Raw genomic sequence first — 25,586 nt, forward strand, 5'->3', positions numbered from 1 at the left:
AAATAAATAAATAAATAAATAAATAAATAAATAAATAAATAAATAAAATCTTTTTAAAAAATGACTTCTCTTTGCATAGAGTTGTAAGAACACAGGCATAATAGATGAGAAAGTACTTTGAAAAGTTGAAAGTACTAAATATAATGTGTGATTTTGTTATCACATAGGCCTTGGTTCAGTACTGGAAAATTTAAAAACTTACTCTCCCTGCTGAACCCAACTCATCAGTCAGTCAATCAATCAGTAAGTCAGTCAGAGAAAGACAACCATCATATGGTTTCACTCATATATGGAATATAAGAAACAGGGCAGAAGATCATAGGGGAAGGGAAGGAAAACTGAATGGGAAATCATCAGAGAGGGAGAAAAACCATAAGAGACTTAACTCTAGGAAACAAACTGAGGGTTGCTGGAGGGGAGGTGGGTAGGGGGGGATGGGGTAACTGGCTGATGGGCATTAAGGAGGGCATGTGATGGGATGAGCACTGGGTGTTATACGCAACTGATGAATTATTGAACACCACATCTGAAACTAATGATACAGTATATGTTGGCTAATTGGATTTAAATAAAAAATCAATCAATAGAAGAATCAAAACAGATTCAAAACTGAAGATTTCAGAGCTACTTTCTCTCATTCCACAAATGGAGAAATTGAGACTCAGAGAAATTAAATGATGGCAAGAACTGGAATGTTCCTGACTTCTATACAAAAGCTTCACGTTCTTTGTGCTTTCTAAAAACTGTATGCATTTATTTAGCCACATGAAAGAAATATGTCACATTTGGTGACATTTCTCCCTAAGAGTTAAAGAGTAAAATTTCAGTGTTCTTACCACCTTCTTTCTCCTTTACCTTTCTATCTGCCATTTCTGAACCAGTGACCAAAGATATTCCTCCCAGATGGAATAGTCTTGTGCTTAGCACCTGGATATATACATGTACATACATGTGAGTTCACTGGGGTGCAGGAAGTAAATGCTAAGACTACTTCGATTTTTTTTTTTTTTGTAATTTAAAAATAGGACAGGAATCAAGCTTTACAAATATTTGGTATATGCATTAACACAGGTGGCCCACGCACCAGGTACGTCACTTCTGGCCTGCAAGTATTTTAGAAAAGAGTAGGAGCCGCTTAACATAGAGGGGTTGGCAGCGGCCCCCTTACTTGCTGACTTGCTTTCACCGAATTGCAGTTCATATATGCCTTGTTAAGTGGATTTACGGATTATATAATCCAGTTTTAACTGAACTAATCCTCACAAAATGGACAGTTGGCTTTAAAAGATCCCAGTAAAGAAACTGTGGATGGAAGATAATGCTAATTGAACAAGCACAAGTGAGCAGAATGATAAACAAGAATATGCAGAAGCACCACTTCTCCTAGCTGAGCTCCGAGTCAGCCGCGTTCTGATTTACGAACCAATGATAGTATAATCAGATCTTGCAAGAATTCAGCCAAAACAATGCCAAAGTATCAAGAATAATATCTGCAATAGAAATTTACATCCATGTTAACGAGAAACTTATAAGTGTGTGCTATGCCTTGAAGTTAGCTAATGATATTATGAAGCCATCATGATTAGCAAGACATTTGAAAACAAAGCCTTCGGAACAGGAAGACAAACCTCTACAGGATTTCTTGGGCTGGGGGTAATTAAAAAAAACACACATATTTTATGTAATTTTGACCTAATTTAACAATAAAATTATGAAGCTTTTCGAGATTTCATAATATATGAGAACTTATTTACATTAGTAAAACTCATGATACATAATATATTATAAAATTTTATATTGTAAATCAATATAATATGTGATTCTTTAGAATCTCTGCATTTTAAAGATTTCAATACATAGCCACTGAAGAGTTTTCAAGTTTCACAGTTATGCAGTTTTTTTTGGTTTCGGGGTTTTTTTTATTATGTTATGTTAATCCCCATACATTACATCATTAGTTTTAGATGTAGTGTTCCATGATTCATTGCTTGTGCATAACACCCAGTGCTCCATGCAGTACGTGCCCTCCTTAATACCCATCACCGGGCTAACCCATCCCCCAACCCCCCTCCCCTCTAGAACGCTCAGTTTGTTTCTCAGAGTCCACAGTCTCTCATGGTTCGTCTCCCCCTCTGATTTCCACTGATATGAGGAATTCTTAATCTCAGGAAACAAACTGAGGGTTGCTGGAGTGGAGGGGGGTGGGAGGGATGGGGTGGCTGGGTGATAGACATTGGGGAGGGTATGTGCTATGGTGAGCACTGTGAATTGTGTAAGACTGTTGAATCACAGACCTGTACCTCTGAAACAAATAATATATTTTATGTTAAAAAAGAAGAAGTTATGCAGTTTTTACGCCATCTCTGACATTACAAAATGCTAACACTGTTCTTGACTTTCTGTTGTCAGAAGTTGTCAGTGTTTAACTATCTTTGGGAAGTTTGCTTTATCAGAGCATACTTCCACAAACTTGTGAAATTCTTCATTCACTGACTTGAAGGTAAACCGTTTAATATACACACGGTGGTGCATGAAAACTGTCCTTGGAAACTTTGCCCACTGTGTAAGAAACACTGCACTGAGTATAAACTTTTGCAAGAAATCTTCAGAAGAAAAGAATAGTAACCCATGAAAGAAAATAGATTGAAATCTTAATATATTTGGCTTAGGCTGATTTTATGAAAAACCAAGACAAGAATCAATGACACATTCCATTCTCTCCTTAAATATTGTCTATCTCCCTAATGAAATATTTCACTCAAGCCTTAGTAAAGAAAAAGGGTGAAATGTAATGATTTCATGAAAAAAACTCTCTTTAGTTTAGAATTTTCTGACTAGCTGTCTTTGTCCTTTCAAATTACTAATGCAAGAGGATTGTTTCCATTCTATGTAGGAAGTAAAAGAGTCATTGGCGAATTGGTATCACAAATAAGAAACATTGCAAGTCAGAATCTACAGAGTGTCAAATGCAATGACCTTCAACCTACAGAGAACATTAATTTGGTTAATATCCAAAGTCAAAGGCTGTTTTCCCCATTTGCCACACTATACTTAACACATCCCACATTCTCCTTCCTTCTGCCTTAAATACAGAGCCACAGATTTATTTTATATGGTTGTAGAATTTGGAAGCATTTGTTCTTTATCCAGAACTTGCCCGTTTGGAATATATTTTTCTTATCAAACATCATTAATAAAAATTTTGTCGAACTAGAGCTCTCTAGCGAAGCTTACATCTGTAGCACTCTGCTCTCATGGGCAGTTCCAGACCTTCTAACAATGCAACAAATAAAGTCAGTAGCAATTCACCAACCTAAAATATATGTACCCCAAATCAATGCCACTTTAAAGATAAACAAGCATTTTGCACACTAATAAATAACATTATAAATCTTGCTATATTGGATTGCAAATAACTCCAACTGAATAAGATTGCTTGACACGGGATTTACTTACTCTGCACGTTCATAAAAACAACTTGTTCTCTGACAGCACTCATTCTTGACAATTTACCGTGGCTGTCAGCAGCCAATTTGTTCAGATTACTGCTCTGCATAAAAGTGTAACCATCATGAGGATTTATTAGCTGATTATCGTAAAGGTGGCAGTCCGTCTTGCCTGCCAAAATACAGGTGATCAGAAAGTTAAATAATTACATGCAGATTAACATTATTTCACCTTCACTTGATCGTTGTAGCTCAGCGACCGGTAAAATTTGTTGTTCCAACTTGCACTATTGTGTATACCACCTAAGTTGGTTTACTGACTACTTGGCATTTTATTGAGCACTTAATGGCTTCAGACCATTTTGAATATAAGACCAAGGTGAAAGGAGTGTGGACTTTAAGAGTCAGGAATTCTGGATTTGAATCTCAGATCAATCACCCCAGATTCATACTAGCTGAGCAACCTCTACATCTCCTTCCACCTCACTTTTTGCATCTGCGAAACGGGCATAATATCAACCACTCTGCTTATCCCCTAATTTTGAGCTAACCTAATAGTGCCCTATTCATTGTAGGGCATTGATATTATTGTTTCTTTCTACTCATGGTAAATTTATTTTTGTTAAAATTTACCAACCAGATGGCATTAACTCCCTGGATAGTATAATGATGAAGAAGTTATAAGCATCCTGGTAAATGAATAGGCTACTTTAAAAAATGCAACAATTCAGTATTTTTTAAGTATAAGTATTACTCAGACACTTTTACACTCTCCCTCATTAATTCTCCCTTTTTGAGTTATGTACAAATACACTGAAATTTTGTACCTACCACTAAGTCATGTTGTTCTAATTGCCTTTTCATTAACAGCCACTGTCAAATTATGTATTTACAGTTGACCTTTGAACAATATGGGGGCTGGAGACACCAACCCCCTGAACAATTGAACTTCTGTGTATAAGTTTTGACTCCCTGCAAATTTAACTACTATTAGCCTACTGTTGACCAGAAGCCATACTGATAACATGAAAAGATGATTAGCACATATTTTGTATGTTATATGTATTATATGTCATATTCTTACAATAAAGAAGGCCAGAGAAAGGAAAATGTCATTAAGGAAATCAAAAGGAAGATAAAAGTGCTGTATTTATTGGAAAAAATCTGTGTATAACTGGATGTGTGCAGTTCAAGCTCATGTTGATCAAGGGTGAACTGTATTTAGAGAAGGAAGAGCCATAATTTCCAGTATTAAATCAAACTTCAGGTATTTCAATTATAAAATATTTTTTAAATATTTATAAAACACCTCTTGTATGCCATATACTTTTCTAGGCATTGGGGATGCAACAGTAAACAAAAACACTCAAAAATCTCCGCCCTCATGAAGACTACATTCTAGTGGTGGGAAACAAATGATAAATAAATTGATGGTCACAGGTGACCTTGACAAGAACAGTTTTGGTGGATTGTTGGGGGGCATAAGCCTGATTGCATGGGTTCAAGTGGGAATGGCAGGGGTAACGTTCAGTGTTAAATATTTTTCACTGTATCGGCACTCCAAATTTGCAAGTGGCCCTTTTATTCATAGCCAGTCTTGTCTTTATCATGACCAAAAAAAAGCCTATTATTGAGCATACATTTACAAAACACAGTTTCAAAAATCATTATATTTGACCAAAACTGGAAAATAAAGTGGGAGAATAACAAAATCTAACACAATAAACTAGTCTATGTAGATAATCCAATCCATATAAGCATTCTCAAGTTTAGGATTGAATTTAGAGTGTACCCTTAAGAGTGTACCCTTAAAAAAAGTTATTAGCCGTTGAAAGGACAGTGTTATCCTTCATGGCCAACTTTAAATTTACTCACCAACCACCAGCCAACTCCCAGAATAGTTTCTAATTTTTAAGTTAATACAGACATATCTTAATTATTCTTGTCACAAAAATGAAATAATTAGGTGATGTGTTAGAGGTGCTAATTAGAGCTACAAGGATAATCATGTTACAATGTATAAATGTTTCAAATCAACTATCATACACCTTAAATTTACATTAGTTACATATAAAAATATTTCTAAATAAATAAGTAAATAAATAATAAAAAGTTAATAGGACATAAAATGTTGCAATGATAGCTTGCAAAACAAGGCAGAACAGGATGAATTTTACTCGTTACTTTACTCCTAGAACTCTCACTTAATGGAAGGTAAGTCAGTTCTCATCTAAACTACCCTAGGAACCAAGGAATTCTATTACAATCTGCATTAGTTCCACCATTACCAAACAACCTTGACATAAACACAGTGACTTTACTCTGCCTACCACTTAGATATAATAATATCTTGCTTTTCAGTCGCAGGATGTGTTGAAAGTACAATTTAACATATTATGCTAATTGAAGTAAGTCAATCAGAGAAAGACAATTATATATCTCCCTCATACGTGGACTTTAAGAGACAACAGAGGATCATAGGGGAAGGGAGGGAAAAATAAAACAAGATGAAATCAGAGAGGGAGACAAACCATAAGAGACTCTTAATCATAGGAAACAAACTGAGGGTTGCCGGAGGGGAGGGCGGTGGGGAATGGGGTAATTGGGTGATGGACATTAAGGAGGGCACGTGATGTAATGAACACTGGGTGTTATATAAGATTCATGAATCACCGAACTCTACCTCTGAAACTAATAATATACTATATGTTAATTAATTGAATATAAATAGAAAAATAAAGTACAACTTAATAAACATAAAGTTAGGAACCTAGAATTTCTGGTGCTATCTAGACACTGAATAGATTTGAAATGATGATTTACTATAGTCATTTCCTTTTTTCTGCAATGGGCATCTTGGTTAAATTGGCAGAGTGAGTGTACAAAAATGTTTTACTGAACATTTGTGATTACTTCAAAATTGGACAGTAACTCCCTTTATTGTGTAAAGGGGCTTTAACTGATACTCAGAAGCTGTTCTAGGAGTCATCTTGTCTACACCTGTACTCTGGTGTACTCTAAAATTTTTTGGCTCAGATTGCTTTTATAGACTATTATGTTTGGCATATGACCAAAGCTAGCTGGGTTCTCCTGTGTAATAACCGTGAATATAAACAACTCATCTAACAATCCAGGCAAAGCCCAAGCCAGACACTATACATAGGCAGTAACACCTCCAAGAGCTAGAAAAAATGAAAAGCGAGAATACACATCCAACTAGATTACTAGTTTATTATAAGAGGAGATAATTCAGAAACAGTCAGATGTGAGATACCCAGGCAAGGCATGGGGATATGCCCAGAGCTTCCATGGCCCCTCCGGTGCACCACTCGCCCAGCACCCCCAACATGCTCACCAACCACAAAGCTCCAAAAATGGTTTTCTTCTCTCCCAAATTTCAGAAGACCTCCTTAGCTCCCCCAGTTATCTAGAACAATCTATTTTCTTCAGATCAGCCAACTGTCACTGCTCTCTCAAAATTTGCCAAATTATGGACAACCCCACAGAAACAAGGTGAGAAGAGATAAACAGGTGCACCTCTCTGCCAACCATTTCTGTAATATAGTTAGCCATGGCCTTGGAGAATTCATAATATTATCAAGTGAGGAAAAGGGAAAGGTCAGTACCAGATGGGCTGAGAAACTGTCATAATTTCCAAATTTGGAAATTATTTTCAAAGTAAGAAAAAATACATAAAAGGATTATCTGTTATTATGGGAAAAAAATAGAAAAAGGGATAAGATATACTTCATGTGATATGGACCCAGAAGTACAGGAAGACAGTACATGGTAGCAATTATTTCCTTATCTTACTAACATAAGGAAGTATGAATATAGAGTAATGAGACTGAGGTAGCAAGTTACACATGACAGTCATTCTTATCTTATGGTAACCAAATACGGCTAATGTTGCTCTAAATTATGAAAATGAATTAGTTATTTAAGGAACAGCTAGACAGCACATGCTTAAATGAGCTCATAGCATGTTGAGGGAGATAGAAACATAGACATATAACCATAATGAAATGTAGTCAGTGTATTAACAGATGTATACTTAAGCTACTTTAACTGGTGATATATCCCATGAGAACTTGAAGAAAACTCTGAAAATAATGTTTTACTAAAAGGAAAAAATACACAATGAAGGCCTGTCCTTTTAAAAGGACTGAAATGTAACACAGTATTAGGTTACAATAGTTTTTTTCCATTTCATTTTATAAGTAAAACATTACAGGTTAAATGAAGCTAATCTTTAACCTCTCACTTTATAATCCCATAAAGAAAACCATTGTTTAAAACCATATTTCATTAAGATAAAAAGCTTTTGCACAGCAAAGCAAACAGTTAACAAAACCAAAAGACAACCAACAGAATGGGAGAAGATATTTGCAAATGACATATCAGATAAAGGGCTAGTATCCAAAATCTATAAAGAACTTACCCAAACTCAACACCCAAAGAACAACTAATCCAATCAGGAAATGGGAAGAAGATAGGAAAAGACATTTCCGCAAAGAAGACATCCAAATGGCCAACAGACACATGAAAAAGTGCTCAACATTGCTCGGCATCAGGGAAATCCAAATCAAAACCTCAATGAGATACCACCTCACATCAGTCAGAATGGCTAAAATTAACATGTCAGGAAACGACAGATGTTGGTGGGAATGCAAGCTGGTGCAGCCACTCTGGAAAACAGTATGGAGGTTCCTCACAAAGTTGAAAATAGAGCTACCATACAACACAGCAATTGCACTACTGGGTATTTATCCCAAAGATACAAATGTAGGGATCTGAAGGGGTACCTGCACCCCGATGTTTATAGCAGCAATATCTGCAATAGCCAAACTATGGAAAGAGCCAAGATGTCCATCGACAGATGAATGGATAAAGAAGATGTGGTATATATATACAATGGGATATTATGCAGCCATCAAAAGGAATGAAATCTTGCCATTTGCAATGACATGGATGGAACTAAAGGGTATTATGCTAAGCGAAATGAGTCAATCAGAGAAAGATAAGTATCATATGATCCCCCTGATATGAGGATTTTGAGAAACAAGACAGAGGATCATAGGGAAAGGGAGGGAAAAATGAAACAAGACGAAACCAGAGAGGGAGACAAACCATAAGAGACTCTTAATCTCAGGAAACAAAAAGAGGGTTGCTGGAGTGGTGGGGTGGGAAGGATGGGGTGGCTGGGTGATGGGCATTGGGGAGGGTATGTGCTATGGTGAGTGCTGTGAATTGTGTAAGACTGATGAATCACAGACCTGTACCCCTGAAACTAATAATACATTATATGTTCATTAAAAATTTTTAAAAAATATATTTCAGAATAACAACAACAACAAAAAAACAAACAGAGAGATAAACACATTGGGTTGGATTCTTGCTTTTCTAGCATAAAATGCCCTTGATTATTATTGGTATGTATGCATTTCTTCAGGCTGTATGTTTAGAGACTTGGAATTCATGTGAACTGCAATGAGGAAAGAATATTCTAAACTAACAAACTCTTCTGTACATTATGCTTTATTTTAGTATTGGCGGGTTTTGGTGTGTTTTGCCACAAAGATACACACATATCAAAAAATAAAAATAGGTTTTAAAGCAAGAAAACAATTCACAGAATTCAAGCAGTCATTTGAAATAACCTCGTCTTTGTGGAGAGATGTCATTGAGCCTCACGATACCTCTTTCTTCACTTAGGTTAACATGGATCTGCATCCCTTACACACTGCCATCACTAAAACTTGGGAACTCTATAGATTTATGAACTCCTAAGAGATTACAAAGTTTCTCTACCTTGTAAGGAGGGGTAGGAAACAATGCATTTTATGGTCTCACAATATGCTTTAAGAAAAGTAATATTATCTCAGATCACTTTACAGATGATGACTGTGCTCTTTAAGTATCCTGCCTGAAATGAGATTCCTCTTTCTCAATTCCCATAACTTTTACACACAATTTTCTGACACCTGGAGAAAATTTCTAGATATCAAATTCCGATAGCCTGTCCATCAACTGGTCAAAACTGCCACCTACTGGTCAGTCTTCAAATCTATTTTTCCCTTGGCCCAAGCCTTGCTTTACCATGGTCAGATCCCTTCCTTCAAAATGGTAAAGGTCAATTACTATAACCAGACATAAAGCAATTATCCTTTTACCAACACTCACCCTCTCTAGGGTAAACCAAAAATGCCAAATCGTACAAACCTGCCAATAAAATCATCCCTTTTCCCAGCGTCTTTGTCCCAGGCAGTGATATCAATAATCCCACCTTTCTCTTCATAGAGATGAAAATCAAATTGTTCCCTCCACTGAGGATTCAAGGTTTTTGGCATAATCTGGAAAACAAAAAAAGTAATCGTTGTCACATAAATATCAGTCTTTTAAAAAAATTTAACTCGAGGCATTAAATCAAAATTAAGGTGCTATCTAGAAAAGATTGTGTGAGATTTGAACAAAAGCTTCCAGAAATGATGGAAATGAGTCATTAGATGTCTAGTATCTTTAATGCATATCATCTGAAGGAACCCTTGAGGATATGTCCTGAAAACCAAAGGGTACCCCTTTGTCATCTTGAATAAGAAATGAGACGTATGAATTATACAGAAAAGGCAAATAGTCTATAAGTGAAATAGCTCACTCAGATACTAGCATTTATTTTACATAACCGGTTAATGCACAAAGACACAACTCGCAGTCTGTCATCTCATAATAGAGGGAGATGTGGATTCCCAGGTTTTTTTTTCCCCCTTACTCCCCGCACACATGGGAATTCTGAGCTGAATACATGAAGAAACTCCAGACAATGAAGTTCTATGGGAGCAGGAGGAAACAGCAAGTAACTTTGGGGTGGTCAGGCAAACATTTATGTTAGAATTAGAGCATTGATGTTTCATCTCCATTTTATATCTGGAGAAACTGAGACCTAGAGTTGAAGTGACCGACGTTTTAGTATCTAGACTTTAACTCAGGTCTTTGATTAGAGCCTCAGATCTCTTCCCCAAAACAACATGCCAAAAAATGTTTGTGAATTAATATGAGTGTGTGTGTATAATCTCTATGTTGCAAATACAAAAAAGTTATCTTATTCGAAATGCAATTTTGTAACTTTAAGTATTCAGATAAGACATCTGGTAGAATCAAGGAAATAGAGTGACCCATATTGATGTGCTTTGAAATTTCATTCACCATTGGGTTAAACAACATTCATATTTGTTTCCCTATTCTTTCTTTTTAGCAGGAGGACATGCAGTGGCTTTTCTCTTTTGAATGTATAAGGGACAGATCTTCAGATGTAAAGACTTCGAAAGCAATGAAGTATGTTATGGGCAAAGGTAATACAAATGAATCACAATTTTTAAAGTTCATAATCTGAAATTAATCAGCAATATATCGTGAAAGAAAGAGCAAAGAGAGACACGTGTCCATAGCTGAGTTTCATATTCATACCTAAAGAGCAGAACTATAAAAATAAGTAATGTTTTAAGTCTACCAGAACATGGAAATGATGTTAATTGATAAAGGACAAGACAGAAGTGGCTATAGGTACCTATTTTTGGAATCAGTAGTTTCTTTAAAATATATTATTAAGTCCATGGCAGAAAAAAAAAGATGGCACTAGAGGATCCTATGATAATTCAAACCTCTCATTATTGGGTTCAGATGCACTTCTATGGTATTTTGGGGAATGGTCTGTCTTCCTTATTTGGCCATTAAGAGCCTAATTTTTCAGTTTCCTTTTTAAGGGCTGTCTTCCCTATATGATTTCCTTCAGGTCAGAAGTGGTGCCTTCCCCCTCCATGTGGGCACTCAAGAAGGTAACCAATCAGCCTGTGAGCAGTTCTCACTGCCTACTAATGAATCAGCTCTGTGATATTTCTAACTACCTAGTTACTGATGAAAACTTCCTGTGCCAGAAGGAACCTAGGCAGGCTATTTATCAAAAGTTCTTGAAGATGATAATGTCAAAGTGAAGATATTCCCATCAAAGTAGAATGTGATTTTTAATACAAGACAGATATGATGAGTTGTCCCAAGCGATGAATACTAGCTGTAGAAGCTGACCATTTAAGAGGTTGTATTTGTTTTCGTTGTGGTTTTTCGGTTTTTTAAAAGTTTTTATTTATTTATTTAAGTAACCTCTACACCCAATGTGGGGCTCAAACTCATGACCCCAAGATTGAGAGTTGCATGCTCTTCCATCTGAGCCAGACAGGTCCCCCAAAAAGGTTGTATTTGGATACAACACAGATAAGACATGTGCCACAAATAAACTATGACCACTATGACCTTTGCTAATTATTTTTACTTCTCTCAATAATATGATACTAAGATGACTTTAATATAATATATTATTACTACTAATATAATTGTTATTACACAATATACTTATTACTGCTGCTAATCTTCTTTCTGCTACTACCATTTATTGAGTATTAATTATGGATGAGACAGTATTCCAAGCCCTTGACATGCATAACATATATTTATTCAGTCTTCTCAATAACATTATTAGGTAGGCATTATTTTTTTTATACTTTTTTTAAAGATTTATTTGTTTGTCAGAGAGAGCGAGCACAAACAGGGTGAGGGCAGGCAGAGGGAGAAGCAGGCTCTGCACTGAGCAGGGAGCCCGACGCGGGGCTCGATCCTAGGACCCCGGGATCATGACCTGAGCCGAAGGCAGATGCTTAACCAACTGAGCCACCCAGGCGTCCCTAGGCATTATTTTAATTCTCATTTTTACAGATGGGGAAACTGGGGCATGGAGAGTCAGAGTAACCTGCCCCATGGCACACCGCTAGTATGGGCAGCAGGAATTTGGCCGTTTGTTTTCTAAATAAATAAAGGAAAAAACTTGCAATCTGCATTGGTGTAAGTCAGTTGGGATAAAATGTTTCAGAGTAATGTACAAAGACTTTTGGTATCTTTACATGGTATGTAAAATAATGCTATTTGTAGTACTGATACCAGTTAATAATTGTAATAATAATAGTAGCCAACACTCCACTCAGCATGTTATGCGCCAGTCATCAATTTAGGTTTGTTCCAGCTTTTTTTTTTTTTTCTTTAAAGATACGTGCAACTCTTGTGTTATAGATAAAGAAGTTGAGACAGGAAAGTAGTTCACGCAAGGTCACACAGCACATTAAGTAAGAAATGCCACAGTAGAGTTACTGGTCAGGTTTGCTGACCCGATGTTCAAAAGAAGTTCTGTTAAGCATTTAAAAAAGTATCTAGTGTTTTCATCTCCCAAAGCATGGCCATTAACCAACCACTGCCTGCCAAATACTGACAGGAACACAAAAGAGATACGGTTACCTTGCTCTTATACTTCTGATGCCCAAGCCGGAACTTCACATAGGGGTCACTCAACCCATTTGAATCCATTGCCTTGAGGTCTCGTCCCTCAATCAAAGTGATGCTGACTATTCCTCTCCAAAGCTGTGATTTTCTGTGTACGTCTGATAGACGTAAACTTTGGGTCTGAAACTTTTGGTAAAGGAAAACAGAGTTAGCCTCTTGAGTTTTAAACCAAAATACCTCATTTGGCATTACCCTTTCTCCTGTTACGATTTTTTGAAAATAAAAAAAAAAATAGGTAGTTACAATTAAAAAAATAAACATAACTTACAGATTATTTATTAATTATAAAACCATCAATAAATGTGAAATTATCATCCCATGATAAATTTAAGGTTGCTGTTTAAAAGAGGCGAATGCTCAAAATAAAGTCGTTTTCCAACTCTTAAAATCACAAGATGTGGATACTTGAAGAATACCAGAGAATATATGCCTATGTGTCAAATACGCCAGTGTCAAAATATGTAAAAAAAAAATATTATAAATACCAAAGGCCTCATCCACACTGTGATATTTAATTTTTAATTAGTTATGGTTTTTGAAGATCTCTTTTTCATGTTACCAGCTGGTTTTAGTAGTGAGTTTTAGTTGTAAGGTTAGTTACGAGTTCTGTGCAGACAATTAAAAACCTTCTTCATTGCTACGTTAGGAGACAACGGAGTTCCAGTGCACTAGGGAAGGTTCTGTAGAACAGAAAATGCAATCAATATGCCCATCTGAGGTGTCTTGCTTATGCTGAAACTTGCATCACTAATTTTAAAAATTACATATGTGATTTACATTGGCGGGTATGTTTCTGAAATTACTTCTCACTCTAGTTCTTGAACATGTCCCTTCATGATTTTTATTATGCTCAATTCTAAGTCACAATATTCAAGCCAGTGAACAAAGTCACAATTTTTGAAAATTAGGAAGCCTACCAGAAATGGCTGTATAATCTTTTTGAACTAAACAGCACATACAACAAATCAAAGTAGCTAAGATGTTAAAAATCTTTTCGATTTGGATTCAGAACCAAGCGGTACTATATTGTCAAGCATGTTTTTTTCACTTACAGTCATTTCATGTAGAAATTCAACATGTCTCTCCACCTCAAAGTACCCCATTTCTAAATTATAGATTAACTCTGTTTTCAGCCCAATTCCTTCAACATTAACATTATAAAGTTATAGCCTATTTTGTATAACTCCCTCTCTCACTTTGAATTCCTGCTTTTTTTCCTTACCACACTAATGCCATAGCCATTTTTATCTATCATGAAAAGTAATGCATTTCAGGTTGCTTTTATTAGGAAAATGATAACTACAATCTTCAAAAGGCAATACTTTTTATATTTGAACTTTTTAATGGAAATCTTTATAAATTGCATTACCTGGTTCCCTGCCTTGGTGATCCCCAAATTTTGAACAACATTGCCTGGTGGCTCTGCCTTATTAATATCAACATAGGACTGCACCTACACACCCCATACCTCTGTGAGCTCCGAGAGCAGCGTTCAAGTGTGTTCTGGGGTGCTTTGGACTTTCACAGAGCACCTGTAACTTCTACGGGACTCCATGCCCCACTTCAGCTAGAGTCCCTCTGCTCTCATCTGTTTCACACATTGACTCTCTGCATTGGCTTTTGTTTGAACCAAGGATTTATCAGATTAAAAAGTTTATTGCACCAAGTGACCTTGAAGGGGTTCTAAGATTTCATGCTACTTATTAATATATAATGCAGCAATAGATAACAGTGTGTTTTTATTCATTTATTTTGTTATCTTTCTATCTATCTATCTATCTATCTATCTATCTATCTATCTATCTAACCACTTCTGCTGCTCTTGAGATTGCCTCTAACTACCAACTCTAGAAAAACAGATTCTAAACTTTGGGTCTGAACGTTTTGTTAAGGAATGTAAGTGGCAAAGAAGGAAGGAAAAATGAATTTTTGATAAGTAAGAAGAAATAATTATCTTAGCAAAGGCCAAGGAGTTAATAACAACCCATTTACATAGAGCTATAAAATTTCAAAGTGCATGTGTGTGCATTATATCACTTGATTCCCACTAAAACCCTCTGAAGTAGGAAGACAAGGCCTGCTATTTCCATTTTAATGATGAGGAATTTGAGGCTCAGTGTGGTTTGGGCTAATAGATGTTGGATGTTTGACTAGAACACAGTATTTCTGACCTTTATTCCTGAGCTTCTCCCAATATTGGTTTTTGGGGTAGAGACTGTCTCCTAGGTTTAAAAGTAATCATGATTTTAAGTATAATGTTCCTAATGTTTGTATGTTCCAGGGAGGTGAGTTGTTATATTTGAAATGACATTCCAGTCTAGATTCTCCTGCACAGTAATATGTGAAATCACCTTCTACTTTTCTCTTGTAGGAGCACATGCATTCATACTTACAAGACTTCAGCTTGTTGATGGATATACTTAATAACATTTTCTAGGCACTCTAGAAGTAGAAGTCTCACAGGGCACTCAGTCACATTAAACGTGGGTGCAATCTAGGCTACGTGGCACCTTCAATTAGCAATGCTAAGTTAGCTTCTCGAATGGTACTGAGTCTGAAACCCTTCCTAGCTTGCCCCTCCTTCCGTTTCTTACATGAGAACAGGAACTTTACTTACAGGGTGGGAAGGAGAAAGAATGCTTTCCATGGGATCCTTTATGATTTCATAGAAATAAAATGAACTTCATGGAGGCTTTACCTACTGCCATTCATTACAAAATTCTTTTCTATAACCTGGAAGAATATTCCTAAAACGAGTTGGAAAGCCAAGGGAGAGGAAGAGGAATACTGCTTCACACAAACAGGGTTAATGAATGTGGGAATTAAGGTGAACTGCATGAAAGATTAAAAGGAAAAAGGAGAGGGGGTCCCAAAGGCATACTAACCAGATACCATTTTAAAAGGAATTTTTCCATCTTCAATATTTTTATTTGTTAAAAATGACGCTCCATAAGGGGTGCCTGGGTGGCTCAGTCAGTTAAACGTCTGCTCAGGTCATGATCCCATTGTCCTGGGAACCAGCCTCATGTTGGGCTCCCTGCTCAGCAGGAAGCCTGCTTCTCCCTCTGCCTCTGCACCCCCCAACTTGTGCTCTCTCTCTCTCAAATAAATAAATAAATAAATAAATAAATAAATAATTTTTTTTAAAAAAGAAGCTCCATAATTCATTTGTGATTTGATTAATGCATAGTCATGAAACGGATAAATATTTAGTCTAAGTATAAAGAATAGGAACTTGAAATAAAATTATAAGGTAAAGGGGGAAGATGGAAAGCTACACCACCAGTACGAAAAGAGACAATGACTTAACATAAGGACCCACTTGCATCTTTCTAGCAATTTCTGACTATGTGACTTAGGCATGTAGCTCCTTCTCTGGGCCTCAGTTTTCTTTTTTTTTCTTTCTTCCTTTTTAAAGATTTTATTCATTTATTTGTCAGAGAGAGAGAGAGGGAGACCATAGCAGGGGGAGCGGCAGGCAGAGGGAGAGGTTCCCCACTGAGCAAGGAGCCCAACGTAGGACTTGATCCCATGACCCTGGGATCATGACCTGAGCCGAAGGCAGATGCTTAACTGACTGAGACACCCAGGCATCCCTGCGCCTCAGTTTTCTTACCTGTGGTTCTCCAGACTGTACTCCAGAGCTCCAAGTGTACTAAGAGCACTATTCTGTGTGAGTGTGGGGGGGAGGGAGTAAAGGGGGGTTAAGGGTGTCTGTGGGTAGGGGGGCCTGAATAGAAAACAGTATATCCCATAAACAGAAAAGATTTAACCTGCTTAAGATAGTCATTTATCACTTTTATTAATTTTTTAAATCAAAGTTTCGGGGAGCTCGTTGAAGGGATGGAATGGAATGTGGAATGGAATTCCACAACTATAAAAAAAAATGAAACTTTGAAAACCACTAGCGTTAATGCTCTTCAAGATACTTGCTGAGTCACTTGCTGCTCTATTTAAAGTTTCCTCCCTCTGTATAGCAAAGTTCTCAAAGTGTGGGCCACAGACCAATGGCATCAATGTCACCGGGGAGTTGGCTAGAAATACAAATTCTTTAGCCGCACCCCAGACCAACAGAATCAGAAGCTCTGGTTTACTCAGCCCTCACTCAAGGTCATTCTGATGCATGCTCAAGGGTACGAACCCCTGCTTTAAAAGTTCTAAGGGTCATAGGCATTGGCCTTCTCCTATGTTCTAATCACTATTATTAATTACTATAATTGTGAATATTATCCATTCTCTTGCATGGATACCATATATGCTAATTAAAGTCTTTCAGTCCTGTTTCTAAATTTACTGATTAGGATAGCAGGTTGGTCTGGATATTTGGAGAATTTCAAGAGAGAAGCAGGAGCCTGCTCCCAAGTTGTGTTAAGTTCATTTATTATTTCCTTCCTTTAGCGTTTTTTTTTTTCTCATAGGATATACTTAAATAACATATATTAATTGAAGTATTGATAATTAGTCAATCAAAAACTGCTTATTGAGCACCTAAATGGAAAGAGTGTTAGATCCAAGATATCTCTCAATAAAATTAACATATTAGAGCTGGGATTTAGTTATCTGAGATGTTTTCAATTATGTCCTTGTTGAAAGAGAATTCTGTTTGAGGAAAGAAATAGGAAGGAAGAAGAAAAAGGAAAAACAACCTAGCTTCGAAGTGAAGAACCAACACTGCAAAAGGAGGAAATAACCTTTGAACTTTTAAAGGACTAATTCCCAAATTTTAGCAGGCAGTTTGTTGAGATCAATGGGCCTGACCGTCCTGGATGTGATTCGGTTCTCGTGCAGCGGAGCTACTCGTGTATTTCCAACGTGCGCCCCACGTGATCCTCATGCACACTGAAGTCTGAGATCATTCTCCTAAGGAACATTCATTCATCCAAGTTCAAACTTAATCAAGACTATCAAGACACTACGTATCAATACCAATTTGAAATTCTGAGGCAATTAGTCAATGACCTGTATCGTTAGTAAGATTTTAGAATGGGTGAGATGGCATCTTAAGGAGAATATTAGTTTATGCATATTATTCTTTGACAAGGAATTCAAGATTCAATTCCTCTTCATATGCATAAAAGAAGTTAGAATAGGGAATAGGTTTTCAGAACAGTAAATTAGCCATGAGAATTCACAGCCCATGCAAGCTCAGAAGGAATAAACAAACTGAACAATCGAACTTACTTGTGCATTTTGGTCATAAGTACTCTGAAGCTCTGCTCTGCAGAAGCCCAGGACAGGAAGAGCAGGCCTGCCGCACGTCTGGATGGAGATGAATGATCAGAGCTGTACAGGAAAGCTTTGGGGGCACTATCAACACCTCATTTCAATCAGTGTTTAGCATTACTCTTCAAAAACACATTATTTGAAAAAAAAAAAAAGTATCGGCTCCCCAAGTCACTGTCAGAAAATGTCTTCTAGCACAATGAAGATAAATGCCAGTGCAATAATATAATTTCCGGCCACCATTTTCTTTAGCAGCATAATACCACAGTGGTCAAAAAAAAAAAGGACAGAGATTAAACAGTGATGGACCGCTGCTGGAGTGTTTCAGGTTTTCATTCATAAGCATGGTAGCGAAAAGAAACATAGGAAGAGAAATCATGCAAAGAATCATTTCCCCAAGACTCTGCTTCAGAATATTTAGGACACTGTTTCCAATGTCAAAAAAGTGATAAGGCCCCAGAATAATACATGTTACATGGATAGGCAACAACTATGATCACCTTAACTGCATCCCACATGCGAATCTTTTGTAATGATTAAAGAGATATCTCTAAAGAACAGAGAAATTTTGCCCCATGTGATCTACCCCATTTTCTCTTTGTTGCCCTTGTGCCTAAGAAAGCAACAAGAAAGTCCCTTTGTTGCTAAGACCAAGAGCAGCAAGAGATGGATTTAGAAAGATGCAGCTGAACAAGAAATACTGGAAGGAAATTATCATGATAAGCCAAGAGTTTGTATCAAATGACTAGAGCATCTAGACAATTTCCAAACAATAAAATTATCATGAGATGAGAACATCAACAGGGAGGGTTAGATTCAGCCAATCTGAAAGATAGGTTAGATCATACACTAAGAAATAAGCATGTACTGAGCAACTTTTAAGTGCTAGGGTTTTCATACTCCAATGTTTTTCATAACAGGCATTTTTAAGGTAAAGAAACTGAGGCACAGAGATGATAAATACCCTACTCAAAGCCAAATGGTTAGTGATTGGCAAGGCTGAGATTTGAATCTGTGGTTGCTGATACCTAATTGATCATTTTCCCCAGTATATCCCATGTTTAGAACAAAGCCAAAGAGGTTCATAATACAAAAACAAAAAGGGAAATAACGTGTACGGGATTTGTTGAAATACTTTTACTCCTGTTTAGATAAAATATATCCACGGGTATCAGTTATTGAGGAAGTCTAATCAGGGGCTTAGAGGAAGCAAAAGTTGGCAGGTGATAATAACTCTAGCATATATTGTTCAGTAAAGCATAGGAGAGTTAACTGTGCTCCATCATGAATTATCGTCTAGCATCTATTAATAAGGTGGTGAAGTTATAGAATTTCATAAGTAAATTGAGAACACTTCTATATTTCAATTCTGGTTATTAAAGCTTATTAATTCAATTCCTTGAAAAAACAGATCACTAATAGAAGGAGGTATCCTATTATTCTAGATCCTGATTAAAAAACAGATCAAAACCAAACCAATCTATCTAGATTTACCATGTGGCTAAAAACTACTCAGTCATATTAATCTTCTCCCTGATATGTGCAAATAATCCTTGGCTTTTGTTATCTTGGATTTTATTACCTGTATACAACCTAATCCTTCCAAATGAGACCCAGACCCTGTGAAACTGGAGTGAAAGACATCAGTGTGTCTTTACAATAGCTGTGTGTGGAGTCAGCTCACCTCTATTTTCAGCACAGAGGTGCACATGCTTTTATTTAATCAAATGATCCACGAGACACTACAAAGAAGGGATAATGACAGCCTAGAATGGCTGTTTTGTGCTGCAAAGCCTGGAGTGTGGAGCAATTATTAGCTCAATCCCAGGCACAGGCATGGTCTATCTTTTCCTTTGCCTGCCGGGTTTATTCTAGTGAATTGCTCCTTGGTGATGAAGTCCAACAAGTAGATTTGTTCTACAGTCCATCCACCCTCTCAAAGCAGGATTGCCTTTACAGAAAACCTTTCCAGGGCTTTGTCCAGCCTAGTTTAAAGTGCCTCATGTAATAATAAGGCTTCGATCCCTTTTTTCTTAGAAGATGATTCACAGCACTATAATCTTTAGAGAAACTCTCCTGGTTTTTATCCTTAAACTTTCTTTCTTATTTCTGTTGCTTCTTGAAACAACTTAAGGTGTCAGGAAGCTATTTATGTTTACTTCAGATGCTTTAACTACCATCTCTAAACTTAACTGTGGCCAACAAAAGTTCTTAAGCTTTTACGATGTTTGATCAAGTTATATAGTAATAGAAAATCATCATATATGTTGTAATCTTATTGGTTTGCTCAAGTAATGTATTGGTTTCCACCAATGATGTAAAGAAATAACGAGTCCTGGGTTTGACGTACACTTTTTCTTTTGAGACTTTTAATTAAATGTTACAAATACATTGTTTTCTGAGGGTCTTACTATCCTACCTAAAGGCATAAATAATACCTCCACTTTTCTTGGGTGTATGTCATACATGGTTGAGTTGTTCAGAACATAAGCACTTCAGCACAGGATAACATTCTTGTTTGATAGAACCAATACTTCTCCTTGGTCTGCAGGGTCTTCCTTCAACCACACTTTGATTTGACCCTACCCTAAGATGGTGCTTTGACATAATTCCTAACCGTTCTGTATTCTGTGCACTCTCTTGGGCCCATTTCATATTATGATCCATTTCTCCATTTCTATATGTGGTATCCTGGTATAGCCTACCCTTCTCCATTTAAACAATCTTTTCTCTTTAATTCACTATAGTGTTCTCATAACATGGTTTGTTCAATTAACTCTCAGTCTTGAAAATCTAAATGTCTGGTCAATGGAGTTAACTGGGAAAAACTTAAATGTACTAAATATTTGAAGCAATTGCACTGTTATTATTCTTAATGGGAAGTTAAAAATCTTCAATGAATTCTGACTTAGGGTAATTCAAGTGGCTTCACATAATGTTTGTTGCCTTCATGAGAAACATGGTTAATTGCCATACCCATTGCTTAATGTTTTGTGTCCTAAGATGTCATGTTTTGATGAATTATAAGTGTCATACCTTTGGAAAATTAGAATATCTCTGTATCACTTCAGTCTTTTCTATTATTTTGCTCTCAAGAAAAGTAAGATCTACAAGTAGCCTTGACATTTATTGAGCAAGTTCTCACCAGGATTCAGTTTCACTTGGTGTAATTCAGTTGCTCTCTCCAGGACATATGTATTGATCCTTATAAATAAGCTGATAAAAACTCACAAAGCACACACATGCTCCTCATGTAAGATTTTATCTGAGCTATTTAGGTTTTCTGCATATCTAAAAATGTCTACGAAAACCTCCCTTCATCCACATCTCCTCTAAACGTTAATCACAGTATAAATACTACCTGGGCAAAGAGCAATGAGGTCAGTTATGAGAGGACCTTTGACTATGAATATGAAGGATCATACTCATCCAAAGTAGACTGGATCATGGGTTTTCAGACTCTGTAAGATGGGACCTCAAATATAGCAACACCACAGCCCTTAAACACATCCATCTATCAGTGGGTTAAGGAGCTGTGGGGGAGAAGTGTTACATAATGCAAGAAGAATCTGAAAGGGGGTGGGTGAAGACAAACTAAGGGAAGGACTCTATTTCTACATCACATCTGTATTCATCATTGACCTGCAAGGAACTCAGTTGCTTTAAACAATTATATCTATGATATTCATAGAAAGAAAAATATTGTTCCTGATCTGTCATCCCATTTTTAGGTACATAAGGTCAATGGCATCCCTTCTCTGGGCCTTAGTTTCCTCGGTGATAAAATAAATGAGCCCTAAAGGTTCTGCCTTTATGACTCATTTTGTTAGTTACTCAATAAATGCTCAGAAGACTCAACAAATGCTTAGACCACTGTACCTCAAATACAAAAAAGTTATATTTTAAATTTTTGTATTTCTTATTCTAAAATGAGACAGAGCAAGAGATTGAGAAAGGTTAGTACAGAATATTTAAGGATTAAAAAAAAGAATATTTAAAGATGAACACAACCAAATGGAAAGTCCTGGTACATGGAATACTAATTTGGAAGTAGCAAAGTGGAAAGATGTTGAAAGAATCATTGGAAGGGAAACCCTTAAAAATGATTACTTATGCAATTGATCCTTGTAGCAAGGCTTCATTCATATGATCAGTTTGCACGTTGCCTGCATATAGAACAGATTCAACACAGAATACTCCTGAATTCTGCTCTCTTGGCAAAGAAGTATACTGTATGAATTTACCATACTTGTGAGTCTCAAGAAAAGAGACTAAATTTTTGCCAAAAGCCAAACTCCATTTAAGATAATGTGACAATTCAACAGCAGTTGCTCTGTGTTTTCATGGATAATGCATGAACATATCAAAGAAATTATTATTATTTTAGCAAAGACACAGAATAACATCAGTGAAGGCAGTCATCAGTAGACTGAAAGGAAATGAAGATTCTATAATAATTAAAATAAGCTCCCATTAATAAAAGCCCGCCAAAAAAAAAAAAGTGTGCGTGGAGGGAGCATAGCTATGATGAAGAGAGGTGGTTTATACTGGCTCGATACATGACTTAATCTAGTGCTGGCCAGTCTGCTTAAAAGACACTAAAACAAATCTTAAAGTTCTAAAGAGCAAAGGTAGTTTTCAGTCATGAGCAGTTTTAGAGCCGAGGAAAGAAAATGGCAAGGCCTGACAAGTATAGCATTTTCTCTGCAATATCTATTGCTAGGTAATCATGTACCAAATGTGAATTTTCAAAGAAAGAAGGAAACTCTCAGCAAACTAGTAAGTGCATTTGTAATAAATCGTGCTGTGCATAATGCAGAACTAGAGCAGAGCAAAAAGGATGACAGAGCTCGCTGTGTGTAAGTCATGAAAGAGTAAATAACATTAAATTGCAATGGCATTTAAAACAAATTCTCTGTAGAATTTTCACTTTTTTCTTTATTTAAATCAAAAGCAGAGTTGCTGTTTTCTAATTCATAAGTTTTTTTTTTCCAAAGAAAGAACACTGATTATCTAGTATGTATATAGTATAAGATCACTGTAATGGAAGTAAATTTTTCTCAAACAGATGGAGCAGATTTTACAAGAAAGGAAAAAAAGAAACTGAATGGACCCTCTAGACAGCACCGTCGTCTTCCTGGAAGGGCTGTGGGCCTCTAGCTGGCAAGAATTTGGGATAAACTTGGTCCCAGAAGGAATTGACTTCAAAAAAATATATTCGGTATATGAAGTTCTTAGTTTATACAAATGAAGAAATGAAAGAGTCACCCAAATGGCTTGGAATAAAAGTTAATAAAAAAGGCCAATTGAATACATTTTTCTGAGAGCCTATTTCAAAAAGTGAATTTCGTATTCCATATTTAACTTTCAAAATTACTATTCAAAACCAAAATCAAGAATATTAATATAAAGGATTTAGACATTACCCTCCAAAAGAAAGACTTCACAGAGAAATAAGATCCAACCACTTCATTTTCTGAGAGATCCTAAAAACAAACAAATATTTAGCTACATTTTGAAGTGTTTTTGAGAATAATTAGCCCAACAAAATCAAAATGAACAAGCCAAAATTATATATCCTAATGACCCTTCCGATGTTTATAAACTTAGTTTTCTTCCCTTGAATAATTAAAGTTTTTTGTCTTATTCCTATCCGGTATCAATGGTAGTAAGTTTAAAAAGGATTCTTTCTGTCATTTTTAAGAATCTACTTACCTCTTTATTCTTAAATCATTGATTATTACATCTCAGAGTCTAACATTTTATTTTAGAAAGTACGACTGTTCAAACTCTAAGATTCTGAAGGAAGTCAGAAAATATTTTCCTTTTAACAAAACAAGTTAACACCATAGACCTTCAGAGCATTTTTAAAGAATGACAATAGAAATCTTATTTATAAACACACACCTAGTCAAATTTGGTTTAATGCCTTATTAAAAACTTCCTAGTTTTATGATATAATATAGAATATAGATAATGTAAGTTAACTTGAGCTCCACAAAAATAATTTTGACAAGAAATGAATACTGAGCAGGGTGGCAACCGGGCTGAAAACAAAGTCACAGATTCATGTTGGATATTTTATTACTAATCCTCAGACTTTCATAAAGTGAAACCAATTCAACTTTAGGAAATCAAAACCATAGTTCCTCACTTTTAAAGAGAACATTTGCATTACATGCATCCTTTACACTTGAATGTTTTGCATCCTGTCTCTGGGTGTCAGTTATGGTAAAATTATGGGAAACTGGGGACACTTACAGGGCAGTATTGACCATGGACACTGTGATGGAGAAGATGAAGTTTTGTAACTTATTTGATTACTCCGTGATTTTGCGTTAGCAGCTAAGATAGTAGTCCAGCACCTCACATGATGCCTATTGCATAGTAGGTGCTCAATAAATAATTTGTTGATTGTTAGTCACTTGGAGTTTCATTTGGTTAGGTATAGATATTCCTTCCAAACATGATACCAAAAATCTTATCAGAAAATAATAGTGAACTAAAATATTTAGGGTGGGCAGCAAGTTGAATAATTTAAATTTAGAACTAGAATTACATCAGAGATCATCTATACAATCTACCTGTTTGTTTTGTTTTGTTTTGTTTAACATGAAACCTATTTCTCAACAAGATTAAGATGACTTTCCCAAGTTCCCTGCATAGGGTTTGGTCAGACAGCATGGCTAATGTCAGAGGTGACTGGGGAAAAGTCCGGAGTTTAAGACATCGCTTTATCGGCGCTACAAAGCTATAATTCATTTACATTTACAGCTATGATTCTCATCTGTCACACTTAGCACACTGTCATATCAGTACCTCAAAAAAAAAAAAAAAGAAAAGAAAAGAAAGAAAAAACACCAAGTCTCTTAAGAAACATATTTACATTTGGACATTGGGGCATGAACCTTAGATGGAATGATTGCAGTCTTTTTCGATGCTGTACATTGTTTAATGTGAAAAAATCTCATTCTAGCTTTTACAAAAGATGTGTGTTTTTCCTTTTGTATTACCCATTCTCTCCTTACTTTGATTTCCAACTCTTTTGTAATTAAGCAGCATGTTTAACAACACGTGGAAAAAATTTTAAAGTATCATATTAAAGACACGGAAGTCTTGGAGTCTCCTTACACAAATAATTTCCCCAGAGCCAATAACACAAGTTATGCAACTAAGAGTGAGTTTTATCTTAATGTAAAATGTACTAAGGCAACTTAAATGGATGTGAAAGTATTGGCTTTAGACTCAAGGCAGTTATAACAAATAATATGACCATTAAACATTTAAAAGTCTTGTTAATTCATTTAAAGTTTAGGTGGTCTAAAGTGACTAATATTGAAAATGTACCAACTCCATACTTCCCATTGCTTCCTCAGATGAATACAGAGGTTAATGATCTAATTATGTGACTAGTATGCAAAGAGCAAGATGAGATTGATGAAATTTGTGTGTGGGGGGGGAGTTTTAATGATCAAAATTTAGAATGTAGGTTTCTCTGTTAAAATTTGAGAAACAAAAATATTAGCCACATTTGGA

At 36.1% G+C, this 25,586-nt stretch overlaps 1 protein-coding gene across 1 annotated transcript in view; it reads right to left on the bottom strand.

Annotated features, from left to right (window-relative positions):
• MCTP1 (multiple C2 and transmembrane domain containing 1) overlaps window positions 1-25,586 on the bottom strand; it is a 512,403-nt gene that overhangs the window by 190,585 nt on the left and 296,232 nt on the right. The window contains exons 6-7 of the mRNA XM_044916766.1: window positions 12,783-12,953; window positions 9,669-9,799 (exon numbers count right to left, since the gene is read on the bottom strand). Coding sequence (XP_044772701.1) covers window positions 9,669-9,799; window positions 12,783-12,953 — 302 coding nt within the window. The remainder of the gene's footprint in view (window positions 1-9,668; window positions 9,800-12,782; window positions 12,954-25,586) is intronic.

The sequence above is a fragment of the Neomonachus schauinslandi genome, chromosome 7, assembly GCF_002201575.2.
Source record: "Neomonachus schauinslandi chromosome 7, ASM220157v2, whole genome shotgun sequence".
NCBI classification, from domain to species: Eukaryota; Metazoa; Chordata; class Mammalia; order Carnivora; family Phocidae; genus Neomonachus; species Neomonachus schauinslandi.